This window comes from Watersipora subatra, chromosome 1 (assembly GCF_963576615.1).
Source record: "Watersipora subatra chromosome 1, tzWatSuba1.1, whole genome shotgun sequence".
In the NCBI taxonomy this organism is placed as follows: Eukaryota; Metazoa; Bryozoa; class Gymnolaemata; order Cheilostomatida; family Watersiporidae; genus Watersipora; species Watersipora subatra.
In genome coordinates this window covers 34,341,338-34,367,085 of record NC_088708.1, presented here as the reverse complement: position 1 = coordinate 34,367,085, position 25,748 = coordinate 34,341,338, and the positions used below count along the sequence as shown (strand labels likewise).

At 37.6% G+C, this 25,748-nt stretch overlaps 1 protein-coding gene across 1 annotated transcript in view; it reads right to left on the bottom strand.

Moving 5' to 3' along the window:
- LOC137401422 (carbonic anhydrase-like) overlaps positions 1-18,287 on the bottom strand; it is a 33,682-nt gene extending 15,395 nt beyond the window's left edge. Inside the window, exons 1-5 of the mRNA XM_068087761.1 lie at positions 18,138-18,287; positions 6,843-6,937; positions 2,250-2,282; positions 1,727-1,888; positions 178-326 (exon numbers count right to left, since the gene is read on the bottom strand). Coding sequence (XP_067943862.1) covers positions 178-326; positions 1,727-1,888; positions 2,250-2,282; positions 6,843-6,915 — 417 coding nt within the window. The 5' untranslated portion in view covers positions 6,916-6,937; positions 18,138-18,287. The remainder of the gene's footprint in view (positions 1-177; positions 327-1,726; positions 1,889-2,249; positions 2,283-6,842; positions 6,938-18,137) is intronic.
- Between the last annotated feature and the right edge of the window lie 7,461 nt (positions 18,288-25,748).

Here is a 25,748-nt window from a genome sequence, read left to right as displayed (position 1 = left end):
TGTTTCTCAGGTTTTTAGGCTTTGCCTAGAAAAATCGTCTAACACAAAAAATGCTAAAAGCTTAAACAATGTAAGATTACACTTCTGAAAGCTTATGAATTATATTTTTTGTATATTTCCTAGCAAGGCTTTCTATCTGAATTAGCAGTCCTTATTTTGATAGAGACAGACACTTACTTCGAGGGGAAACTCTGCTCCATTAAGAGTATGCTCGCCGCCAGCTGTATTACTGCTGCCCCAGTGAAAGTGAAACTGGATCATGTCATAATTACCAAGGTCTCCACCTGAAGTCCTGATGCTGCCGGCAGCATTTAGTCCAAATTCCACTGCAATGAAGAATTACTTGAGCTTACTTTTGAAAGGGCAGAATGTCGAACACATAGCGTGTTCCTTCATCAGAATAGTTCAGTCAACCATTCAACAACTTGGTGTAATATTTATGTAGACAGAATCTGTCAGGTTTTTTGTGAAATTTTATGACAAGAGTTGTTATGAAGGCTGAGCAGAAAGGGTGTGTCTTCGCCCAAAAATTAGTCTTCTGGAATTTGAATCTGCAAGTGAAATTGCAAGCCAATCTCCCAAAATCATTGCTCCACCCTTTCTCCATGGTAACTGAAATAATGTGAATACTGGATACGCCCTAAGTTAAAGATTTAGCTGTCTTAACACGTGGCCTCCTTCTCAGAGGAGATGTATGTGAACTCGGTTCACTGAATACTACATTGACCATGTTCAAATTTGTTATGCTATCAGCTGCCTTTCACATACAATTAAACTTAATTAAAACATATTACATAAGAACTACATATGCTACATAATATATTACATAAGAACTACATATGCTACATAATATATTACATAAGAACTACACATGTTACATAATATATCACATAAGAGCTGGTTTATTTATTAACTAAGATATACAGTTTTATCAAATTTCCAAAAAACATAGCAGGTCTCTAGTGCTCAGTTTTAATGACTTTCAAAGAGATCAAGGTGGGTTCATATACTTATTTCTGTAATGAACATAAAATTGTAAAAACTGTAAAATGAGTATTGAATATTTTTGCTTTTTAAAGCTGTTACTATTTTTAGCTTTTATGTACTCTCAGTGGCCAACAAAAAACAAGTCGACTCGTGGTTTCAAGGTTGGGACGTGGTAACCACAAAAAAGTGTCACGCCTGAGGTCACAAGGTAAGAACGCTTATGAAGTACCTTATGTGTTTGAGGAAATTCACATTTGGACCCTTGTTATGACAGATTGCTCAACAAGTTCCTTGGCAGTTAAAACTATACAAGGAAAGTTTGTCATGTGATGTATATATTCCTATATTCTGTGAATAGCGAAGTGCAACACACAATTTGAAGTTATTGCTAAGATAAACACTTTTTACTGATTTTAGAAGATTTTAGAATATACTTGATTTAAAAATGTGCTCAGCTAGTTGGCTATCAGCAATTTTTACGAGCCCCAAAAAAGCAGAATATTTTAACTAATATCTTTAAAGTGCTGCAGACTGTTTTTTTTAAACTCGTGCAACTATTTCAAGTTGCGCTAAGTTTTTTTAATCAATATGCAAAAACAGTGTAAATTCAATCGTGTTCACGACAGCTTAGGTGACTATTGCTTTAAGGGTTGTGTCTGGTTTAATATACAGTATGCAAGTATTTGCATGCTTGGCAAATTGTACCTGACAGGAAACATGAATATGTGAAGCTGCTTACTGGTGTAGTTCTTGTCATAGACTGTCCAAGTGGTGGGTGAGTCCCAGCCAGTAAGTGTCCAACGCTGCGCTTCTTGTCGAACAGCATCTTCGGTTACGATATCAATAGGAGAGTTTCGGTCAAGGGCACATTCAGGAAAGTTCATACCCCAAGCACTCGGACCTACAGCAAAATTATGGTCTTGCAAGAACTACGTCTATCGATAATGTCTGTAGATTCTGAGGGTTGATATAGGCGATCACTTTGACCCGAATGAGATTGGGTGTGCCTCAGTTAATTATACACGTTGTTTCCCTTTTGTCCACAACAGTCTGGAAGCATTAATCAGGCAGAGCAGCCAGTTGATGACTCAAACACCTTAAACATGCGAGTTACCAAGGAAACATGATTGTGAATTGTCAGCGTCAGCATTAGCTAGTGCGTTACCATGCAGCGTTACGTATTTGCCATTCATAGAATTGGATGAACTCGTGACATTACCATGCAGTGTCTGAGATATTAGCATGTTTCTAAGTGAACTCACCAAACATTGCATCACTCCGAATATAGTTCCAGGCTAAAAAAATACAAGCTAGGTAAGTCTTCATAGTAACAGTACACATAAGTCATACCAGCTTGCAGAAAGCTTTGTAAGAGACACACAAGGTTGAAATCTGATTAGAAATTTAGAGAAAAGTGGTGAGCTATTTCTTGCCAAGGCGCTAAAAAGTGGCAACATTAATAGTGATTACATAATAATAACAATATTGTTGTCAATATTCCTAATGCTAATAAAAAAATTTACAAGATTCATACTATTGACACGGATGATGATAACACTGCATATGCCATACACTAATAAGTGAATGCATTGCCCAATAGCAGATCTAGGTCAAGGGTTACGCAACTATAGGCTCAACTAAAAAAGGCAGAATCACCCTTTTTAGTTCAAAACCCAAAGTTATTAGAAAGATATGAACCATTTACAGGCAGATATTAGTGCTAATGTCGAAGGTGGTCAGTGCAAGGGAAAGTTGGGTCATCAACGCCCACCCGAAGGTGGCTGAGACAAATTAGGCTTACACCCTTAAGGCACTCTCACAGTAACTCGTACTATATGGCTTACATGCCTATAAGGCACTCTTACAATAACTCGTATTATATAAACTAAATTGAATCATGTTCAAAGGAGTAAAAATGTTGACTTTAAGCCAAAAGTAATATTGAAAGAATAAACTTTAAGCATAAATAAGCTTTCATCGCTGCTCTATTATTTTTAACAGATGTTTATGCAATAGTTTTATTATATTAAAGCCTTTAATCTTTGTTCGCTTTCACAGCTTTTGCATTATCAAAACCTTTCACAAAAAACTCATTGAATTGACAGAACTAAACCACCCATGTAAATACGCAGAACAGTGTTTGCTCCAGATGGTGAATGAATGTTCAACCTATGCCCTAGAATCCTACATGATGACTGATATAATATATTCAACATATTGTCTAGATGAAGTGTGATATGATATATTCAACATATTCGCTAGATGATGACTGATATGTTCAACACATGCTCTAGATGATGACTGATATGTTCAACACATGCTGTAGATGAGGAGTGATATGTTCGACACATGCTCTAGATGAGGAGTGATATGTTTGACGCATGCTCTAGATGATGAGTGATATGTTCAACACATGCTCTAGATGAGGAGTGATACGTTCGACACATGCTCTAGATGAGGAGTGATATGTTCAACACATGCTCTAGATGAGGAGTGATATGTTTGGCGCATACTCTAAATGAGGAGTGATACGTTCGACACATGCTCTAGATGAGGAGTGATATGTTCAACACATGCCCTAGATGAGGAGTGATATGTTACATGCTCTAGGTGAGGAGTGGTATGTTACATCCTGTATGTCATATTGTATCAGTATAATTTATGCTGATAACGAATGAGCATTAGCATGATGAGGAAGGCACGGAAGATATGATGGTATATTAATTATAGCAACTCGGGCATTCATCAACTTAGTGACTAAAGAGAGTCAACTTTCAAAAGTAAGGTAAAACAAGGTAAAACAACTTTCAAAGAGAATATCTTTCCTTCTCAGGCTGCAAATGTACTGTAACATGTATTGTAACATGCTTAGCGGGGGAATTTTTTAAACCGATAGATTACTTATAATGTAACCATTGGAGATGTTGACAGAGATTTTTAATGCCTAATTTGACAGACCGTGCAGTAGTTTTAGTGAATAGATGATAACATAATGCGATTGATTGTGATTGTGCTAGCTCTCATTTTAGCAATTACTTCGTCTGATTATTTTGGCCTGTGCAGGAATTCTTGACAAAAGAATGAATGGTTCGAAATGACAATCCTACTATTGTCTATAAACGAATGTTCTAATAAGACTATAGTCTATAGAATACAAAGATTCTTTTATCAATATCAAGGCCATTTGGTGACCCAAATACATTGAATAGTATGCGTGAATGCAATTTCTTCAAACATGCAGAGTTCATTGACTTGTGCAGCCCACCCTCCATTTCTCTTCATCACAACTTGAAACAGCCAATTAAATTGCTGAGATTTCTGATTCCATAAACTATCATAATCACGATATCGTGCAAATTGTTATAATTCTGTCAGGAGCAGATAACTTTTCAGATTAATATTGTTGCCTAAAAACTCGTATGGTTGTTGCTCATTATCTACTAATTTCTAAAAGAATTAATTTTGAATAATTTTCGCACTTTGAATAACTAAATACTTTGGTACTTTAGGTTTGCCGACATGAACAGCTCTTCACCAGACATGGCAGCGCATAGCTGGAAGTATTGACAACTGTACAATTCGACATTTTAGCAGTTTAATTCTGAGATGAAGCTACAGCTTGTTGTAGTATATTTTGTTAGAGAATAATAAAATACTGTTTACTAAAAAGTAAAGGAAGACTATAATCCTAGTAGTGAAGCTTTGCTGAAACTTATCAGCTACTTGCTGTTAGGTGTCATGCAGTAGCTGACAATTATCAGCCACTTGCTGATAGCTTTCAGGCGGTTGAATACACTTTGGAGCCACTCGCTGATATCTATTGGCAAGTGCTCAATCGCTTTTCTTCTCACAATGAGGAATACTCGGTCACACTTAAGCATATATTTACATTTCAAAATGTTTTTCACACTAAGCTCAATGGTGCTTTTTTAATGTTTTATCTTAATTAGCTAAAATATTTTAATTAAAGTGACCTCTCTGTATGAAACTTCAAATAGCTGCAGGCAATCACAAGCAAGCAATAGAGGTTTACATTCTTAGAGTAACAGGCTGATTAGTTCTAAGAATCAATTAAAATGTTTTGCAAAAAAATTATTTTATTTTTAATCGTTGCAAGCAGGTGTTCAGTAACTTGGTATACTACTAACTTTCCCACTGTAAAACTATGTGTTTATATTGGAGCTGAGGCTGAGGAATGCTGTGAAGAGCTGTAGGTAATATTTTTCATTTATTCTACTCTCATATATAAAACTCACTTTTATTAGCAAGGTACAGTCAAGCCTTTTACTAGCAAGGTACAGTCAAGCCTTTTACCGCATTTCAATATTGTAACTGGTACAATTTATTCCAGAAAGAAGGTTTTCATTTTCATTTCAAATTTCTATGTAAATTATTGTATCCTTTGTACAAACATCTTATGAATTGTTGATGAGCTGTTTGACTATTATCTTAAGCAATTGCAACAACAGCCTATTTCCTATTAATGCATTCTTGAAGGCGTTTTTGGAGGTGGAGATGAGGCGTGTTCTCAAAATGCACCATGACAGGTGAAACACCCAATCGTTACCAGAATGTAATAATTTAGACCAGTGCATGACTCATTTGATGACCTTTAAGGAGTCGTGCACCCAATTGATTTGTCATCAATCCCCGGTGTGAGAAGGTTGCCATCAAGTCTGTCTGGTTACGCATAATGTTTGTACTGATAGATGGTGCCTAGGAAAGTGCTAGTTCACCACCAGTAACTTTGCAAATTAATATTCAGCTTATTATAGATGCTGATTGATAATTGATGTCTTACTCTGCCCCACGACTAATTAGGCTATGCATGCATTAGGGTGTTTACGTCTGCGCTCTTCAGTGTTGACGTCTATGTTTGTCAAATCAATGATCTCTATACAATCTATCTTTCCACTAATATAATAATAATAAAGAAGAAAGGATTTTAGAACCAAATAATATTTCTTTGTGTTTTGACAACAAATGAGACAATTCTTTTTTGCATGCAACAACTAAAATTTATAAGGATTTATTTGGATTTCAGATTACAGAATTTGAGATACTTTTATTTTTAATAAACACATCTCACTGTGTGTTTTCAACTCTAAACCGGTTAGGACTGCGTTGCTGTGTCTACAAGATATTGCTAAAAAGATCTGCAAATAAACAAAAGTCACATTCAACCTTGAATTGTATTTACAAAATATCAAAGTTTAACTTCAAAAACCTGCCCAACTATTCTCGGAGCTGTCTTCTTTTTAAACATATGACTTGCAGCAAAGTGATCAGAGTTATGTGTCCTTGATACAGATGAGCAGTAAAAAGCTGATGAGCAGCAAGAAATTTTAAAAGAAGGCCCGACTGCACTAAACATTAAATTTTTTGGCAAATAACAGCTAAATAACAGCTAAATAACAGCTAAATAACAGCTAAATAACAGCTAAACAACAGCTAAATAACAGCTAAATAACAGCTAAATAACAGCTAAATAACAGCTAAACAAGAAATAACTACTCACAATGTTTGCATTAAAAGCTGCTAGATATTTCAGCTGGTCATTTAGTTTTGACTGCTCCTTCAATATATAAGAGCTTGTGTTTTAGGGCTATGAGCAGTTTGTGGTGCCCGTGTTAAGAATATATCATTCAAAGGACACTTTACCAATATTTCATGATCTGTGTGCTCAATAGGGCACGCAGGTTAACAATTTAAATGAATTAGTAAATTTTTAATTACACAATTTCATTTAACAAAGCAGTACAGATAGAGTCGCATTTTAGCCTTTTAACATTAGCTACTCAACTGAAGTTTTCTGTTGTAGAATAGAAAGTATCTCACACAAATCTCTCACTTACTTGAGTCTGATTCTCCAAACGCAACGGCCACCATGTATAGAGAGACGACCAAAAGTGCTCCTTGGCTCTGCATACTGTCCTTCCTTCGCTTGGCTCTATTGAGACAGAAAACTTAGATACTTCTGCAAGAAGACAAGGTTCATCCTTTATGCAGCTGGTTATATAGCAAACAATGTAGGTGGGGGAGGGGGCGGGGTGTGCAACAGACCTACCAGCTATTTCTCTTCTAAAAGCCCTTTTGGAGAGAGGCTTTTTGTCTTATCTAATCAGAACTACCATCAGACTGAATCTTATTGGTCCAAATTATTGATTAGTCTATTGCTCCGGCTAGATTGGTCTCTTATTGGTCGTGTTGTAAAGTTTTCTCCATAATTCTATATGTATCGATAGCGGTTGCCAGTTCACACAGACCTGCCAAAGAGTGAAAAAGCTAGGCTGTTTTTAGTTTTCGTCCATTGCTTCTCTCTCGTTGTTATCAAGGAAGCAAAAGCCAACAAACAAAAAATCTGTCTTTGATGATTCAGCAGACGAATCAGGTTTCAATACTTTCTTTGAATCGGTTTTAAATGTTTGACCATCGAACAAGCTATTTTCACACTCGATTGAGATCTTAAAAATGTTGCACATCCCAAAACTACCGTCATAATTTCAGCCACTTGAAATTAGGGACTTGAGGAACATTCTAGAAGACAAAGGGGTAAGCCAGCCATTTTTCATCACTGACTACTTGAATGGTTAGTTGAGTATATTTAGTAAGTCATGATTTTGCTCGTCGATGGGTATTCCAGCATAATAATTATTTTACTTTTTTGTGTATAAAAGCAAGTCTTTTGAAGATTTTTGTCATTATTTTTGTAACGAGAGATTTTGTATATGTTTTTACAAACAGCAAAATTTTAGAGTTATATAGATTTTTCAAATATTATAATACCGCTAGTTTGCACAGCTCAAGTGGTTTTCGAGAAGCAAACTAGCAAATTCACTAATTTTATGATAGCCATCGTATAATATGTTTGACATTTTACAGCTAGCCCATGAGGACAGAGGGATTTACTGAAGATGGTCAACAGTAATGGATGAATGAACTGAAATCATATCATTATACCTGTAATGCAATGCATTTTAGAGGGGCATTCTAGGCTGTGTGTATCATTGTTTGCATGCCTACTCACTTATATACTGGAATATGTTGCGATAGATGCTGCTTCTCACATAAGCTATCTGACTGCGAACATGGAACAAGTTAACGACGGACTGTTGATTGCTGAGAATAAGGCAGCAGAGTTTGCTCTAAAGACTACGATTTGCTAATCTCTTCAGTAAAATGATTGTCTAGAAATTACAAACTTGAACGTAAAATTTACACGTAGGTACGGTAATATGATTGGTCAATTTCTCATTGGGGCAACTGCGATTCGCTGAGTCTACAATGGAGAAGCATCATTTAGGCCATTTTTTACTCTTCTGTAAGAGGGTCCAATACAGTCTGATTCCATAAGTTCTTGACTTGACAAAAAGTGAACAGGCGTTACTCGGCGAGTCTGACAGAAGCTTTCCAATTTTTAATAGTTGGAATGTCTGACACAAGACAGTTAAAGTTGAAGCTTGCGAGGCAGTCTGGCTGAGAGAAGAGCCTCATGGGACAAGGATGGGACGTGTAGCATAGGAATTAGCGCTTCCCTTCCTTGACCACGTAAGCCTGCGTAATAAATTTATGATCTAAAGCTTGCCAGGAATTGACAGATCCACACGTGAGCGCATGCTTTCAAGAATTAGCATATATCGCTTCCACCTGCCTAGCAAGTTTCTGCCTCCATTCAGATTGGCCCTATGTATAGCCTGATAGTTGTGCTAAATATTGAATGACTTCAGTTTGTGTCATCGCTTTACATATTCTATAGCTCTCACGGAACTCTCGGTGTGCTGCAATGTCATACTAAACTTTTAACATGTATATCAAGGGCAGAGCAGCAGTAACAGTCTAAACATAACTTTTTGAGGATTGCTGTAACGGTCGTAGTCTCAGCCAAAGGCATGAACCAATTGTTCCTCGTGGGAAAACACGTATAAAACGTATTTTATAGCGTTTGCCCTTCTGTTCTTCCAACATGACAACGCGCTAAGATGTGAAGATCTGAGCAGTGAAGCAATATCCAACCTTGGGCAGATAGCGAGTCAAGTCTCAACTAATCTGCGCGCGTAAAGGGTTGCGACAATATGCATCTTTCCTCCTTCAATTAAGAACGCCTTCTAATTATTTCGGCATTTATCACAAACATAAATAAAGACCCTTGACACTGGCGAATTGATTTGAAGATAGTATACTATTAATTTATTTGGGCTGTGCAATCAAAGAGCTCTTCCATTGGTCAGTAGAAATGCTAAATATACTTCATGCATGAGACTATCAGCCCTCACTGTTTGTCACATTGCTGTCATATAAATACTGTTTGTCACATTGCTGTCATATAAATACTGTTTGTCACACTGCTGTCATATAAATGCTGTTTGTCACATTGCTGTCATATAAATACTGTTTGTCACATTGCTGTCATATAAATACTGTTTGTCACATTGCTGTCATATAAATGCTGTTTGTCACATTTCTGTTACGTAAATACTGTTTGTCATACTGCTGTCATATAAATACTAATTGTCACATTGCTGTCATATAAATGCTGTTTGTCACATTGTTGTCATATAAATATTAACTGTCATACCGCTGCCATATAAATACTGTTTGTCACATTGCTGTCATATGAATGCTGTTTGTCATACTCCTGTCATATGAATGCCGTTTGTCATGTTGCTGCTCTATAATTGCTGTTTGTCATGTTGCTGCTCTATAATTGCTGTTTGTCATGCTGTTGTCATATTAATTCTGTTCGTCGTAGTGATGTCACTTAAAAGTTAAAGAGTTACTACAAAGCCTTTTGTTTCATATGACCAATGTTTGGCCAATGCTGATCAACTAAGCCAATGGCTCTTTCATGAAATCATATTTCGTTAATATTCATACTGGTATATTTTTGCTGATGTAGTTATGCATTCAAAGCTACGTGTTTATTTTTACTTGCAATGAAAACAATTCTTCCAATTGCTAAATATCTTTAAAAAATAAAAGATGCATTTTTTGCTCCTAACATCAACCATTAAAATAAGAGGCATGCAAACTAACCAATGAAATAGGATGGTATAAAAATGCTACAAATGGGTAGCTTCATGGTGCAGCCCAGTATTGATAGCCTCAGTGCCCCATCAGGAGGCATATTAATGCACCAGTTCAGGTCCTGATGTGCTCATCACCTTCATGTGATGATGTGGGATATTTTATGAGCCATTTCCAGAAAGTAGCCAAAACCATTGTACAAAGGCAGCCTGGCTGTTGCATTTGAGCAAAGTTCTGAAGGAAGATGCAGAGAACTGTGGTCATGCAAACCAAGTAGGAGCCATCCTTGATGCGCTCAAGGCTCGGGTTGGCCATTCTCCTTAGCGACTAGATGCCAGGCCAGCAGAAGATGGCCAGCCAGCACTAAAAGAAGAAGGCAGAACCTAACCCAATCATGTTCAGTATATAATAGAAAAAGCCTCATCTTATACAGTTTATCAATTTGCACACCTTTGACTGTATTCTATATATTTATCCATAAATATATAGAATACAGTCTGTATTCTATATATTTATTCATAAATATATAGAATACAGTCTGTATTCTATATATTTATTCATAAATATGTAGAATACAGTCTGTATTCTATATATTTATTCATAAATATATAGAATACAGTATACCTTTATACTCAAACAAAGCAATTGGTTCTAAGTGAAGTAGTAAGTTTTGGCGGGGGATTTTTTAGTCTACCACAAAAGTGGGCTCATTTAAGAGGACTTGTGTTATTCTAAGAAATTTTCTTATATATTATGAATGTTACGCAGATAGCATTTACTTCCAAGATGCGTCTCATAGTTCACACCACTTGCCAATTTTATTGTAAACAACTTTGAAGTCAGATGGTTTCAAAGAGTTCCACACCATATCAGAAGATTAATGTTATCTTTTATGACCCGTCTTGGATGGCTCTAAAATCTTTAAAGGACTCTTAATTGTCGTCTGTAAAGCTTAATTTAAGAAGAACTATCTATGCAGAACTAAGGTTGTCAAATAAGTCTTTTGTAAAATTAAAAGGCGAATGGCTGTCAATAGGTGATAATTTAGTGATAAAGTAGGTAATTGCAAAAGATAAATAAATGACAGTGAATTTGTGAAGATAAAAAGTGAACACAAATGAATTTTTCTGTGAGATCTGAGGACTGCGGGTACTTGTATAGAAGAGGCTATACTGCTGACACAAACTAGAGAGACTGACAAGTGTCTATTTTAAATATTATTTCTCTCAACATTACTCTTTCTGTTATATTGAGTACTCCAGTGCACCGCCGAGTGTGCCACAAGGGTAAGGATTGGTTTGGTTTATATAGGTGTGTGTTAGCCATCTAAAGTCATGTGAATCTAGACCATATATTATTGAGTCCACACGAAAATGATACTTTAGTTGACAAAAGAAAACATTAAATATGAAAATGTTATTTTATTGCAATAAAAAATAAGCGAGAATGCAGTGATTAACAACATCAAACATATGCGGTAAGACTAACTCTATTTGACACACGCAGCTTATTTAAAGTTCAATATTAGCCTGAGCCATATAAGACATTACTAAATAAGGAAATGGCCAGGAAACTGGCCAGTTGACAGGTCCTGAGTCTTTCAGGCCTTAACATAATATAGTGAGTCGCAACTACTAATATGTCGAGATTTCAGGGAGAGTATCAAAAGAAACATAACGTGTCGCTTGTATGAAAAAACAGACATACGCAGATGTTGTGACCATTTGGACTATTGGTATTTGATTAGTATGAGAAGCAGTTATAGATACACAAACTATCACTCACACTAGTAGTTTGTAACTGTTATCACTCACACTAATAATTTATAACCGTTATCACTCACACTAGTAGTTTATATCCGTTATCACTCACACTAGTAGTTTATAACCGTTATCACTCACACTAGTAGTTTATAACTGTTATCACTCACACTAGTAGTTTATAACTGTTATCACTCACACTAGTAGTTTATATCTGTTATCACTCACACTAGTAGTTTATAACCGTTATCACTCACACTAGTAGTTTATATCCGTTATCACTCACACTAGTAGTTTATAACCGTTATCACTCACACTAGTAGTTTATAACTGTTATCACTCACACTAGTAGTTTATAACTGTTATCACTCACACTAGTAGTTTATATCTGTTATCACTCACACTAGTAGTTTATAACCGTTATCACTCACACTAGTAGTTTATATCCGTTATCACTCACACTAGTAGTTTATAACTGTTATCACTCACACTAGTAGTTTATATCCGTTATCACTCACACTAGTAGTTTATAACCGTTATCACTCACACTAGTAGTTTATATCCGTTATCACTCACACTAGTAGTTTATAACCGTTATCACTCACACTAGTAGTTTATAACTGTTATCACTCACACTAGTAGTTTATAACTGTTATCACTCACACTAGTAGTTTATATCTGTTATCACTCACACTAGTAGTTTATAACCGTTATCACTCACACTAGTAGTTTATATCCGTTATCACTCACACTAGTAGTTTATAACCGTTATCACTCACACTAGTAGTTTATAACTGTTATCACTCACACTAGTAGTTTATATCTGTTATCACTCACACTAGTAGTTTATATCTGTTATTACTCACACTAGTAGTTTATAACCGTTATCACTCCCACTATTAGCTTATATCTGTTATTACTCACACTAGTAGTTTATAACTGTTGTCACTCACACTAGGGGTTTATAGCTGACAAGTTTAACCCACAATGACGTGATAACAGAGATGAATAGCAAGTTTGCTGTTATTTCAGGTTCATTTTGTATGACATTCAGGTATCCGCTTACTTCTGCAAAATCTATGCGTATGTATTTATGAAGTAAACATAGAAGAGATAATTCTATCAGCCAGCTAGCCTGTTGTAGCGTTTATCTAGCTCACGTAAGGTTTATAAGAACACTCAGTTTAATGCACAGGTTATAAATACATTACCGAAGTTGTATTTATTAGTTAACTAGCTGTGCCTCCCGGCGTTGCACGGGTTTTAAAACTCACCTTTCAAGTCATAAACAATGAGAAGTGATGAGAGTTGCCCACCACTTGCTGGCAGGCAACTCTTCAGCAACCTCTAGCAGCAATTCCACTAACCTAGTTAATAAGCACTGGTTTTCTATTTTCTAATGCCCTTAGACCATGACATTGCATCAGCATTGTTGTCCCGCAACGCTAATAATAGCTATAGCTAGCATAGCTATAGCATACATATTAATACATATACATACATACCTGGACAAAAAACAGACATACTTTGAGAAATATATAATAATATATATATATATATAATATATATATATATATATATATATATATGTAGATAGAGTTTTATCTTTCGTTTGTTGGTAACTTTAATACAAATGGTGCGGAGAGCTCTTGTCATATATGATATTAGCTGCAAGTTTCAGTAGGCATACAAACATTTTTATAGCTTGCACTATTGCCTCTTACCATAGCAGTTCATCTTACATGTATAATTATCTGCGAGTGCGCACTCCCAGTGGCATTTTGGTTAGTCAAAAAGCCGGTTTGCCTAAGTTGACCATTTTATCAATGCTATCCACTACAACTCTTTGAAGCATGACAAATGACTTTTGCATGGTAAGTCAGAAAAAGGATTCCTAAAAATTTAACTTCGATTGTATTAATGAAATGTCACAGTTTCAGCAACGCCGCATCGTTTAATTAATTTTAGATGCAAATTACTAGCGATTATTGTTAAAGACAATCATTGAGATGTTAATTTCTCAGTTGGTCTCAACGCTCTACAGACACCCTAATGAGTACACCTCACTTCACTGAGGGTATAAGGAGCAGTAATTTACAAAGCAGAGTTGCTGCCCCATGATTGGCTCTAATATTATAGAAGTCAATAGGCTTCTATATTCTTTGAGTGTAGCCACAAAAAAACACCATGAATTGATCTTTTTATTTCTTCCCCTGATATCTAGATGCACCTGAACCAGTGACAGGCAGATGAATATAACGGGCGTTTACCTGATTTGCAATCGTGTTGAACCAGTTCTGAGGCTACACCGGTGAATACCTTGATGCATACAAAGTACCGTATATACTTGTATGTGACTCAATCTAATGGTTTTTTGCATTTTTTCAAACAGTTCATCACAGTATTCCTTAGCAGCCGAAGCGTTCTTACCCGCATTAAAATCTCCACCCGTTTCTGACTCATAATCTACTCCTTTGTAATGATTGCAAGCGGTGTCTTCACACCGCTATTGCTAATCTGACTACCACAACAAAGCGTGTTGGAATAATTATGTCATAATGATATCAAACGAGTGCCAACTTTCATCTTTCAAGAAAAGCAGCTAACTTTGCGAGCACCTGTATACATCTGCCGGCATGAACTTAAATAACCAAACAGTTGACATATTTTTATTTTTCTGTATGGCAAGGGAAAAAGTTGGGAGAGGCAATTTCCTCATCGTATATCTTTAACATACTAATGAGGTGTGAGCGAGGGCTACAGTCCCGCATGCACATAGCTATTTATTGTCTGCTAAGTCAGAGAATGGAGTCTGATCAAAAACCAAAACTGTTTGTTTTCCGTCCTTCATAGACCTATTAACTATTCTTTAATGCATATATGTATAGTCAATGTATGATATATATAGTATATGTAATAGTTAATGTAGGTCTATGCCGTCCATAATGAATTCTTTTACTTAAAACATTCACAGCTAGGATCTAAACAGCCAATTATGAGAGCGATACGAAGTTACTTTCCCGATTAAGTTAGTATTTCAGTACATCCGATTGCTTTGCCGGAGTTACAATCAAATCTTTATTTACGATTGTTGTATCTTACAAGTTTTCCAACACATGAGTTGCAGCAAATATTAAATTCTATGCCCAAAATATTTTTTGACACAAAAAACAGTATACGAAGTCTCTCAGGCCATCACGATATTCTGGACGGAAGCAAAGGGAATGCTGAAAACTAAAATAATTTAAGAAAAATACGAAAAACTGAAAAACGAAAAGCGAAAAACTAACTTAATATAATTGTTACTATTGTTACGGAATAGTAACAATTATATAAATTTAGTTTTTTACATGTTGTTTAAATTTTTACAATAAGTTTTTGACGTAGTTTTATTTACCGAATTTAGTTCAATGCTTTGAGTAGCTTCCAGTATTTATAAACAAATTATATTATAACGTTTTAGGGTTATAGCAATTCTTCCAACTGTAGAAAAAGAGTTAAAATGAGTTTTTTTGTATTCTGATTGAAATATTTCCTCGACATAGAAAGGTCTTAACATCGAGGAGCAAAATAACTGACTAAAAAGGTTGGACTGTATGGGCAACTGTACATTAAGTATTGTTAAAGGACATTTTAATAAATTTAATTCTCAATTGTAAACAGGTTACTTAAGAATTTTCAGCTAGATTATTCTTTAAAATGTGAAACTTTCCAACTTGCCGGTTGTTTAGCATACGGTAAATAAAACTCTAATATGTTACTTTTGGCTTTTCAAAAAGTTCCCCCAATAGAGAAAGACATGCTCTTTACAAGCATACTGTTTGTCGTTCAACACAGAGCACGACCTTTGATGAGCACGACCTTTGATGAGGGGGATATAAAAGGTAAGAATTGAAATAGTACCTTAGCTAGAGGTAATAAGTTTTCATACTATGTTTTGGTGTATTAGCTATTCCATTTAGATGCTTTATTGAATTTCTTACATTATAAATTATTATTCGCTTTCAAACAACTTTCTTTACACAGCTTAAAAATGCATGACTCGTTCTATATAACGTATGTTGACCAGAGACAACTATAAAGTCAAGTGGTTGTTATCAAAGTACATGTGGGTGCAACGACTATAATAGAAAGACTAAGCTCCAAGCTTTACTCCATACACTTTTACAACTACATGTATTAGAAGTTGTCAACCTAGTTTTGATGTGCCCCAAAGTATTACACTCACCGTTTATTTTTATTTTCTAACTAAAAATATATGTAAAAATCTTGCTTTTTATTGTACATATAAACCAATATAGTATGAGATTCATATCTTTAGATATTATGAAATGTGGATTTAAGCCAACAGCTATAGGAAGAATATTGTGCCATGCTTTGGATCACAGACTTTCCATTTGTACGTTTTAAATTTAAATTTATTTAAATTAAATTTAAATAAATCGCTCATGAATATAGTAGCAGATGTCCACAATATAGTCAGTGGTCCCTGTAATATGGTCGCTTTGTTCAGCTTATGCATGGCCTAGCTAGACATCATATGAAGACAGATTTCGCTCACAAAAAATGACTCCTTCCTCCATCACTACATTTCTACTACTAGTTAGCCTGTTATGGATGATGTTTTTTCCACTCGACTTTTGGTATAAGCTGAGTAGGGGTGTCTGCAAGTACTCATGGCTGGTAATGTTTGTCCGCATTTCTGCAGATTTCCTTTTAAACACAGAAAATGAATCTTTTCAGCTAATGCAAGCTTTCATCATTGTTTATTCAGAATGTATGCGGAGAGGCATAATCGCCTTTAAGAGGCGATGCAATGCACTATTCCCACCGTCTACATTTTGACTATTGCAAAATAAAAACATCTTGTTGCAAAACACATGTCTGACTCAATTTAAAACCAGGATCAATTCTTACGGAAGCAATTCATTGCTTCACTGTCTGAGAGGTTACTTTTTTGCTCTTTGATGTTAGAAGGTAAACAGATAGCTATAACAAAGTAGGTGGTTAACAATGTTGCTGTAGTTTAAAAGTTGTCAACTTTAGCAAGAAGAAATCTAGTCAATGTTAAGGAAAATTCTATATGTGAAAGTGAGTACAAGGGGGCTTAATTTATGTACTAGAAGCAAACCTGGCGTCGCCCGCGATTTTGTTTATTTTCAACACAAATCGCTAAACTGTTTTCACAACAACAGTCCATGAACATGTTTATCAATAGAAATTGTCCTTTATAAATACTAGGGTACATTTTTGGACTTTCGTATTGGATAGATTGTCGCTTGGGGTGAGCCTGATTTTTCATGTTAAATAAGCTGTAGGTGATGTATGAAACTCTGGCTGTCTGCACTTAGAACTTTTCCTTGCCGCAAGACTTTTTTAACATGATACACTCTTATTATAGTTACGCATGCAGTTAACTTAGCGCAGTTAGCAGTTGGTATGACAAGCAGTATGACACGTGTTCGAGTCCAGCACATGGGAGTCTTATACGAAGAACTTTCATCACCGCTCACATTATTTCTTCGGTGTGGCGATATTAACGAAGATTGTTAGACAATCAGAGTTTTAGAAGTACAATGTATATAGATTGTATCATCGCTGACAAATTGGCATTTGTGTTTGCTGTGAGATAAAACAATGTTTACAACGCAGCGATCATGTTTCGGCGCCATACCGACACACGGGACGGGAGCAATTTATAACCCGATGCCCTTCCTGACACCCCTAAATAGGCTCAAATCACCGACCTGCCGCTTCAGAGTTTGGAGTCTTAACCAGTACAGCAAAGCTGCTTTACAGTGAAGGCTTTGATACAATATTAACCTTTATCTTGCACAAACTGATATGCATTGTTTCTAAAAGTTACCGACCGACTGCAGTAAGCCTAATTAATTTAAATTAATGTCTGATAATAAAAAATAGTAATTAAAAATAATCTAAAATTAATTCTGGAAATAGCAGTGTAAAGTCAGCGCAGGTATTAAAAAGGGCTATAAGGAAAGCAGCATCATGATATTCATGCACTGGCGTGATGCACCCTGTCATGCACTTATGTACTGGCGTGATACACCCTGTCATGCACTCATGTACTGGCGTGATGCACCCTGTTATGCACACATGCACTGGCGTGATGCACCCTGTCATGCACTCATGCACTGGTGTGATGCACCCTGTCATGCACTCATGTAATGGCGTGATGCACCCTGTCATGCACTCATGTACTGGCATGATGCACCCCTGTCATGCACTCATGCACTGGCGTGATGCACCCTGTCATGCAATAGTGCCTTAAAATATTACCTTGTCTATTTATTTTCGAGGCTGATGCAGTGAAATAAGATGAGATGAGCTTATAAATGCAGTTACCTTAGGGTTTCTCGTTTATTGCCCTGGCAGGACCCCAGAGATTCCAGCCTTTGACCTGGTAAAACAATAGACGGCTCAATATTTGATCTGGTGAGACAATAGATGCCGCAATCTTTGACCTGGTAAGACACTAAACACCGCAATCCTTGTTGGGGCGTCCGTTCTAGCACCAAAGAAGGTTTGTTTCAGTTTTGCCCGTGAAATGCTAAATAAACTTCCTTCTATGGGCTCTTTGTATCTATCTACAACTTAGTCAACTGAGAGCTCGTGTTTATCTTGTGATTCATCCAATCACTTGTAAGAGTTATTATTAGATTTAATTATCTTCGGTTGATAATTAATTTTCTATTGAACTGACATTTGCTTAGCTTCTACATAGAAACGCATCCGTTGTGAAATTCTACTCGTTTATAGTTGCAAAGACGAGTACTTTGTGCATAGCATCGGATTTGCAGACTTGAGAAGTTTTTATTGAGCAGGATCTAATACTGAGTAGGGTCTAATACCATTAAAGCAGAGAGGCTGTTTTGTTTATACTGAAGATCCATTATGCAATGTTACGACATAGACTCAGTCGTGGTGCGTCAACTAACTTTACAAACTGCCATTTTGTAGGACTTATAGCCAGAGCATGACCCGCAATGATAGTCCAATGGTTTCTATGTCAAGGATGATTTTTAGAGCTTTTTAGAGCTTTCTAGAGCTTCCTAGGGCTTTGAGGGCACTAATATTGAAAAGTCTAATCATTTTACTATTTTTTACGCTCATGTGATTTTCATTTCATTTAAAGAGTTTCCCTAAGATCTAAGTCTACATAATTCTGTACTCAGAGTGGAGCGTTCTTACAATGCTCAAGGCAGTTTTATAATGCATCTCAGACTAAGAACTGTAGTGTCTCCCAAACACCATCATTAACACTATTATGCCATGGGCGATGCAATCTTGATACAATATCACCACAACCTTTTACACATATGACCTTAGCATTTTCATAAAATGTATGTCAACCTAAACTCCATCGCCATGGTAACGCCCCTTATTAACAAGTCCCTACGACAAATGTTTTTATGAAACTGGCCAGCTGTCATAAAATTGAAAGGTTCTGTCTTGAAATAAGATACATGTATATCATTAGTTACGAGTAGCAAAGCATAGTGCCTACAGGCCTTTTTTCTATTTGCACAAATAATTGACTCTAGTATTGCAACAAGTATTTGTATTCGAACCTAGAGAAAAACAGTAGTCGACCAGTTGGCCCTTTATCATTTGGCCACGCATGTATCTTCTTGAGCAGTACCACAAATAAATGGGCTGCAAGATTGTCTTGTGCTATTTGAATCGATAAATTAGGAAAATTTCAAAACATTTTCTAAAAGTTTGCGTACGCTACATGATTTTTAGTAGCTGAACAAAGCCTACAAAGAATATGGAATGAATAATGACCCTGGAAGTTTGGAAATATTTTGTGCAATTTCACTTCTGCATCTGGAACCATCGCTTTGAATAAAATCTTAGACAGCAAGTTGCACACTGTACTAGATCATTTAGAAAGTATATTTGTGTTAGTTATCAAACGGTGATAGATTTCAGATCACCTAATTCCAAACTCAAAACCTCACTGCGCAATGTTGGATGTACATTATATAGTAACACCAACTTACTTTTAAAAGCGCAATGTTTTACTTCCTATTGAAAATTGAATATAATTCTAACATTTTTATATCATTTTCTTTGGCTATTAGTAAAATTTAAAATATTATAACAAACTAGTATAAATAAACAACAAAATAAACTATTATTTCTAGTGTAATAGTGTAGTTCAAAACATTGTTTTACATAAAACTCCCTTATAAATGTGCAAGGCATTAGCAGCGTGGACCTTTTGACCTTAAGCTAGCTAATAGTCGTGGGCTGCTGATCAGTTTGGCAGATATATTAGTAAGCCTTCTTGTCACTCCTCCTGATTGGTCGCTCATTTTATTTTGTATACTTCCCAGATGGTTTAATTACATGTATGTTTGTAGGTGTTTGAGGAGGCACTGTTCACCGATTGGGTGACTGTTCATCCATTGGGTGACTGTTCATACATTGGGTGACTGTTCATCTATTGGGTGACTGTTCATACATTGGGTGACTGTTCATCTATTGGGTGACTGTTCATCTATTGGGTGACTGTTCATCCATTGGGTGACTATTCAAACATTAGGTGACTGTTCATACATTGGGTGACTGTTCATACATTGGGTCACTGTTTATCTATTGGGTGACTGTTCATCTATTGGGTGACTGTTCATCTATTGGGTGACTGTTCATCCATTGGGTGACTGTTCATCTATTGGGTGACTGTTCATACATTGGGTGACTGTTCATCTATTGGGTGACTGTTCATCTATTGGGTGACTGTTCATCTATTGGGTGACTGTTCATCCATTGGGTGACTGTTCATCTATTGGGTGACTGTTCATACATTGGGTGACTGTTCATACATTGGGTGACTGTTCATACATTGGGTGACTGCTCATCTATTGGGTGACCGTTCATCTATTGGGTGACTGTTCATCTATTGGGTGACTGTTCATCCATTGGGTGACTGTTCATCTATTGGGTGACTGTTCATCCATTGGGTGACTGTTCATCCATTGGGTGACTGTTCATCTATTGGGTGACTGCTCATCCATTGGGTGACTGTTCATCAATTGGGTTACTGTTCATACATTGGGTGACTGTTCATCTATTGGGTGACTGTTCATACATTGGGTGACTGTTCATACATTGGGTGACTGTTCATACATTGGGTGACTGTTCATCTATTGGGTGACTGTTCATCTATTGGGTGACTGTTCATCCATTGGGTGACTGTTCATCTATTGGGTGACTGTTCATACATTGGGTGACTGTTCATACATTGGGTGACTGTTCATACATTGGGTGACTGTTCATCTATTGGGTGACTGTTCATCTATTGGGTGACTGTTCATCCATTGGGTGACTGTTCATCTATTGGGTGACTGTTCATACATTGGGTGACTGTTCATACATTGGGTGACTGTTCATCTATTGGGTGACTGTTCATCCATTGGGTGACTGTTCATCCATTGGGTGACTGTTCATCTATTGGGTGACTGTTCATACATTGGGTGACTGTTCATACATTGGGTGACTGTTCATACATTGGGTGACTGTTCATCTATTGGGTGACTGTTCATCTATTGGGTGACTGTTCATCCATTGGGTGACTGTCCATCTATTGGGTGACTGTTCATACATTGGGTGACTGTTCATACATTGGGTGACTGTTCATACATTGGGTGACTGTTCATCTATTGGGTGACTGTTCATCTATTGGGTGACTGTTCTTCTATTGGGTGACTGTTCATCCATTGGGTGACTGTTCATCCATTGGGTGACTGTTCATCTATTGGGTGACTGCTCATCCATTGGGTGACTGTTCATCAATTGGGTGACTGTTCATCCATTGGGTGACTGTTCATCTATTGGGTGACTGTTCATACATTGGGTGACTGTTCATACATTGGGTGACTGTTCATACATTGGGTGACTGTTCATCTAGTGGGTGACTGTTCATCTATTGGGTGACTGTTCTTCTATTGGGTGACTGTTTATCCATTGGGTGACTGTTCATCCATTGGGTGACTGTTCATCTATTGGGTGACTGCTCATCCATTGGGTGACTGTTCATCAATTGGGTTACTGTTCATCCATTGGGTGACTGTTCATCTATTGGGTGACTGTTCATACATTGGGTGACTGTTCATACATTGGGTGACTGTTCATACATTGGGTGACTGTTCATCTATTGGGTGACTGTTCATCTATTGGGTGACTGTTCATCCATTGGGTGACTGTTCATCTATTGGGTGACTGTTCATACATTGGGTGACTGTTCATACATTGGGTGACTGTTCATACATTGGGTGACTGTTCATCTATTCGGTGACTGTTCATCTATTGGGTGACTGTTCTTCTATTGGGTGACTGTTCATCCATTGGGTGACTGTTCATCCATTGGGTGACTGTTCATCTATTGGGTGACTGTTCATACATTGGGTGACTGTTCATACATTGGGTGACTGTTCATACATTGGGTGACTGTTCATCTATTGGGTGACTGTTCATCTATTGGGTGACTGTTCATCCATTGGGTGACTGTTCATCTATTGGGTGACTGTTCATACATTGGGTGACTGTTCATACATTGGGTGACTGTTCATACATTGGGTGACTGTTCATCTATTGGGTGACTGTTCATCTATTGGGTGACTGTTCTTCTATTGGGTGACTGTTCATCCATTGGGTGACTGTTCATCCATTGGGTGACTGTTCATCTATTGGGTGACTGCTCATCCATTGGGTGACTGTTCATCAATTGGGTGACTGTTCATCCATTGGGTGACTGTTCATCCATTGGGTGACTGTTCATACATTGGGTGACTGTTCATACATTGGGTGACTGTTCATACATTGGGTGACTGTTCATCTATTGGGTGACTGCTCATCCATTGGGTGACTGTTCATGTATTGGGTGACTGTTCATCCATTGGGTGACTGTTCATCTATTGGGTGACTGTTCATCTATTGGGTGACTGTTCATCTATTGAGTGACTGTTCATCCATTGGGTGACTGTTCATCTATTGGGTGACTGTTCATCAATTGGGTGACTGTTCATCCATTGGGTGACTGTTCATCTATTGGGTGACTGTTCATCCATTGGGTGACTGTTCATCTATTGGGTGACTGTTCATCCATTGGGTGACTGTTCATACATTGGGTGATTGTTCATCCATTGGGAGACTGTTCATACATTGGGTGACTGTTCATCCATTGGGTGACTGTTCATCTATTGGGTGATTGTTCATCCATTGGGAGACTGTTCATCCATTGGGTGACTGTTCATCCATTGGGTGACTGTTCATCTATTGGGTGACTGCTCATCCATTGGGTGACTGTTCATCTATTGGGTGACTGTTCATCCATTGGGTGACTGTTCATCTATTGGGTGACTGTTCATACATTGGGTGACTGTTCATACATTGGGTGAATGTTCATACATTGGGTGACTGTTCATCTATTGGGTGACTGTTCATCTATTGGGTGACTGTTCATCTATTGGGTGACTGTTCATCCATTGGGTGACTGTTCATCTATTGGGTGATTGTTCATCCATTGGGAGACTGTTCATACATTGGGTGATTGTTCATCCATTGGGAGACTGTTCATACATTGGGTGACTGTTCATCCATTGGGTCACTGTTCATCCATTGGGTGACTGTTCATCTATTGGGTGACTGTTCATCCATTGGGTGACTGTTCATCTATTGGGTGACTGTTCATCCATTGGGTGACTGTTCATCTATTGGGTGACTGTTCATACATTGGGTGACTGTTCATACATTGGGTGACTGTTCATCCATTGGGTTACTGTTCATCCATTGGGTGACTGTTCATCTATTGGGTGACTGTTCATACATTGGGTGACTGTTCATACATTGGGTGAATGTTCATACATTGGGTGACTGTTCATCTATTGGGTGACTGCTCATCCATGGGGTGACTGTTCATCCATTGGGTGACTGTTCATCCATTGGGTGACTGTTCATCTATTGGGTGACTGTTCATCCATTGGGTGACTGTTCATCTATTGGGTGACTGTTCATCCATTGGGTGACTGTTCATCTATTGGGTGACTGTTCATACATTGGGTGACTGTTCATACATTGGGTGACTGTTCATACATTGGGTGACTGTTCATCTATTGGGTGACTGTTCATCTATTGGGTGACTGTTCATCCATTGGGTGACTGTTCATCTATTGGGTGACTGTTCATACATTGGGTGACTGTTCATACATTGGGTGACTGTTCATACATTGGGTGACTGTTCATCTATTGGGTGACTGTTCATCTATTGGGTGACTGTTCTTCTATTGGGTGACTGTTCATCCATTGGGTGACTGTTCATCCATTGGGTGACTGTTCATCTATTGGGTGACTGCTCATCCATTGGGTGACTGTTCATCAATTGGGTGACTGTTCATCCATTGGGTGACTGTTCATCTATTGGGTGACTGTTCATACATTGGGTGACTGTTCATACATTGGGTGACTGTTCATACATTGGGTGACTGTTCATCTATTGGGTGACTGTTCATCTATTGGGTGACTGTTCATCCATTGGGTGACTGTTCATCTATTGGGTGACTGTTCATACATTGGGTGACTGTTCATACATTGGGTGACTGTTCATACATTGGGTGACTGTTCATCTATTGGGTGACTGTTCATCTATTGGGTGACTGTTCTTCTATTGGGTGACTGTTCATCCATTGGGTGACTGTTCATCCATTGGGTGACTGTTCATCTATTGGGTGACTGTTCATACATTGGGTGACTGTTCATACATTGGGTGACTGTTCATACATTGGGTGACTGTTCATCTATTGGGTGACTGTTCATCTATTGGGTGACTGTTCATCCATTGGGTGACTGTTCATCTATTGGGTGACTGTTCATACATTGGGTGACTGTTCATACGTTGGGTGACTGTTCATACATTGGGTGACTGTTCATCTATTGGGTGACTGTTCATCTATTGGGTGACTGTTCTTCTATTGGGTGACTGTTCATCCATTGGGTGACTGTTCATCCATTGGGTGACTGTTCATCTATTGGGTGACTGCTCATCCATTGGGTGACTGTTCATCAATTGGGTGACTGTTCGTCCATTGGGTGACTGTTCATCTATTGGGTGACTGTTCATACATTGGGTGACTGTTCATACATTGGGTGACTGTTCATACATTGGGTGACTGTTCATCTATTGGGTGACTGCTCATCCATTGGGTGACTGTTCATCTATTGGGTGACTGTTCATCCATTGGGTGACTGTTCATCTATTGGGTGACTGTTCATCTATTGGGTGACTGTTCATCTATTGAGTGACTGTTCATCCATTGGGTGACTGTTCATCTATTGGGTGACTGTTCATCAATTGGGTGACTGTTCATCCATTGGGTGACTGTTCATCTATTGGGTGACTGTTCATCCATTGGGTGACTGTTCATCTATTGGGTGACTGTTCATCCATTGGGTGACTGTTCATCTATTGGGTGATTGTTCATCCATTGGGAGACTGTTCATCCATTGGGTGACTGTTCATCCATTGGGTGACTGTTCATCCATTGGGTGACTATTCAAACATTAGGTGACTGTTCATACATTGGGTGACTGTTCATACATTGGGTCACTGTTTATCTATTGGGTGACTGTTCATCTATTGGGTGACTGTTCATCTATTGGGTGACTGTTCATCTATTGGGTGACTGTTCATCCATTGGGTGACTGTTCATCTATTGGGTGACTGTTCATACATTGGGTGACTGTTCATCTATTGGGTGACTGTTCATCTATTGGGTGACTGTTCATCTATTGGGTGACTGTTCATCCATTGGGTGACTGTTCATCTATTGGGTGACTGTTCATCCATTGGGAGACTGTTCATCCATTGGGTGACTGTTCATCCATTGGGTGACTGTTCATACATTGGGTGACTGTTCATACATTGGGTGACTGTTCATCTATTGGGTTACTGTT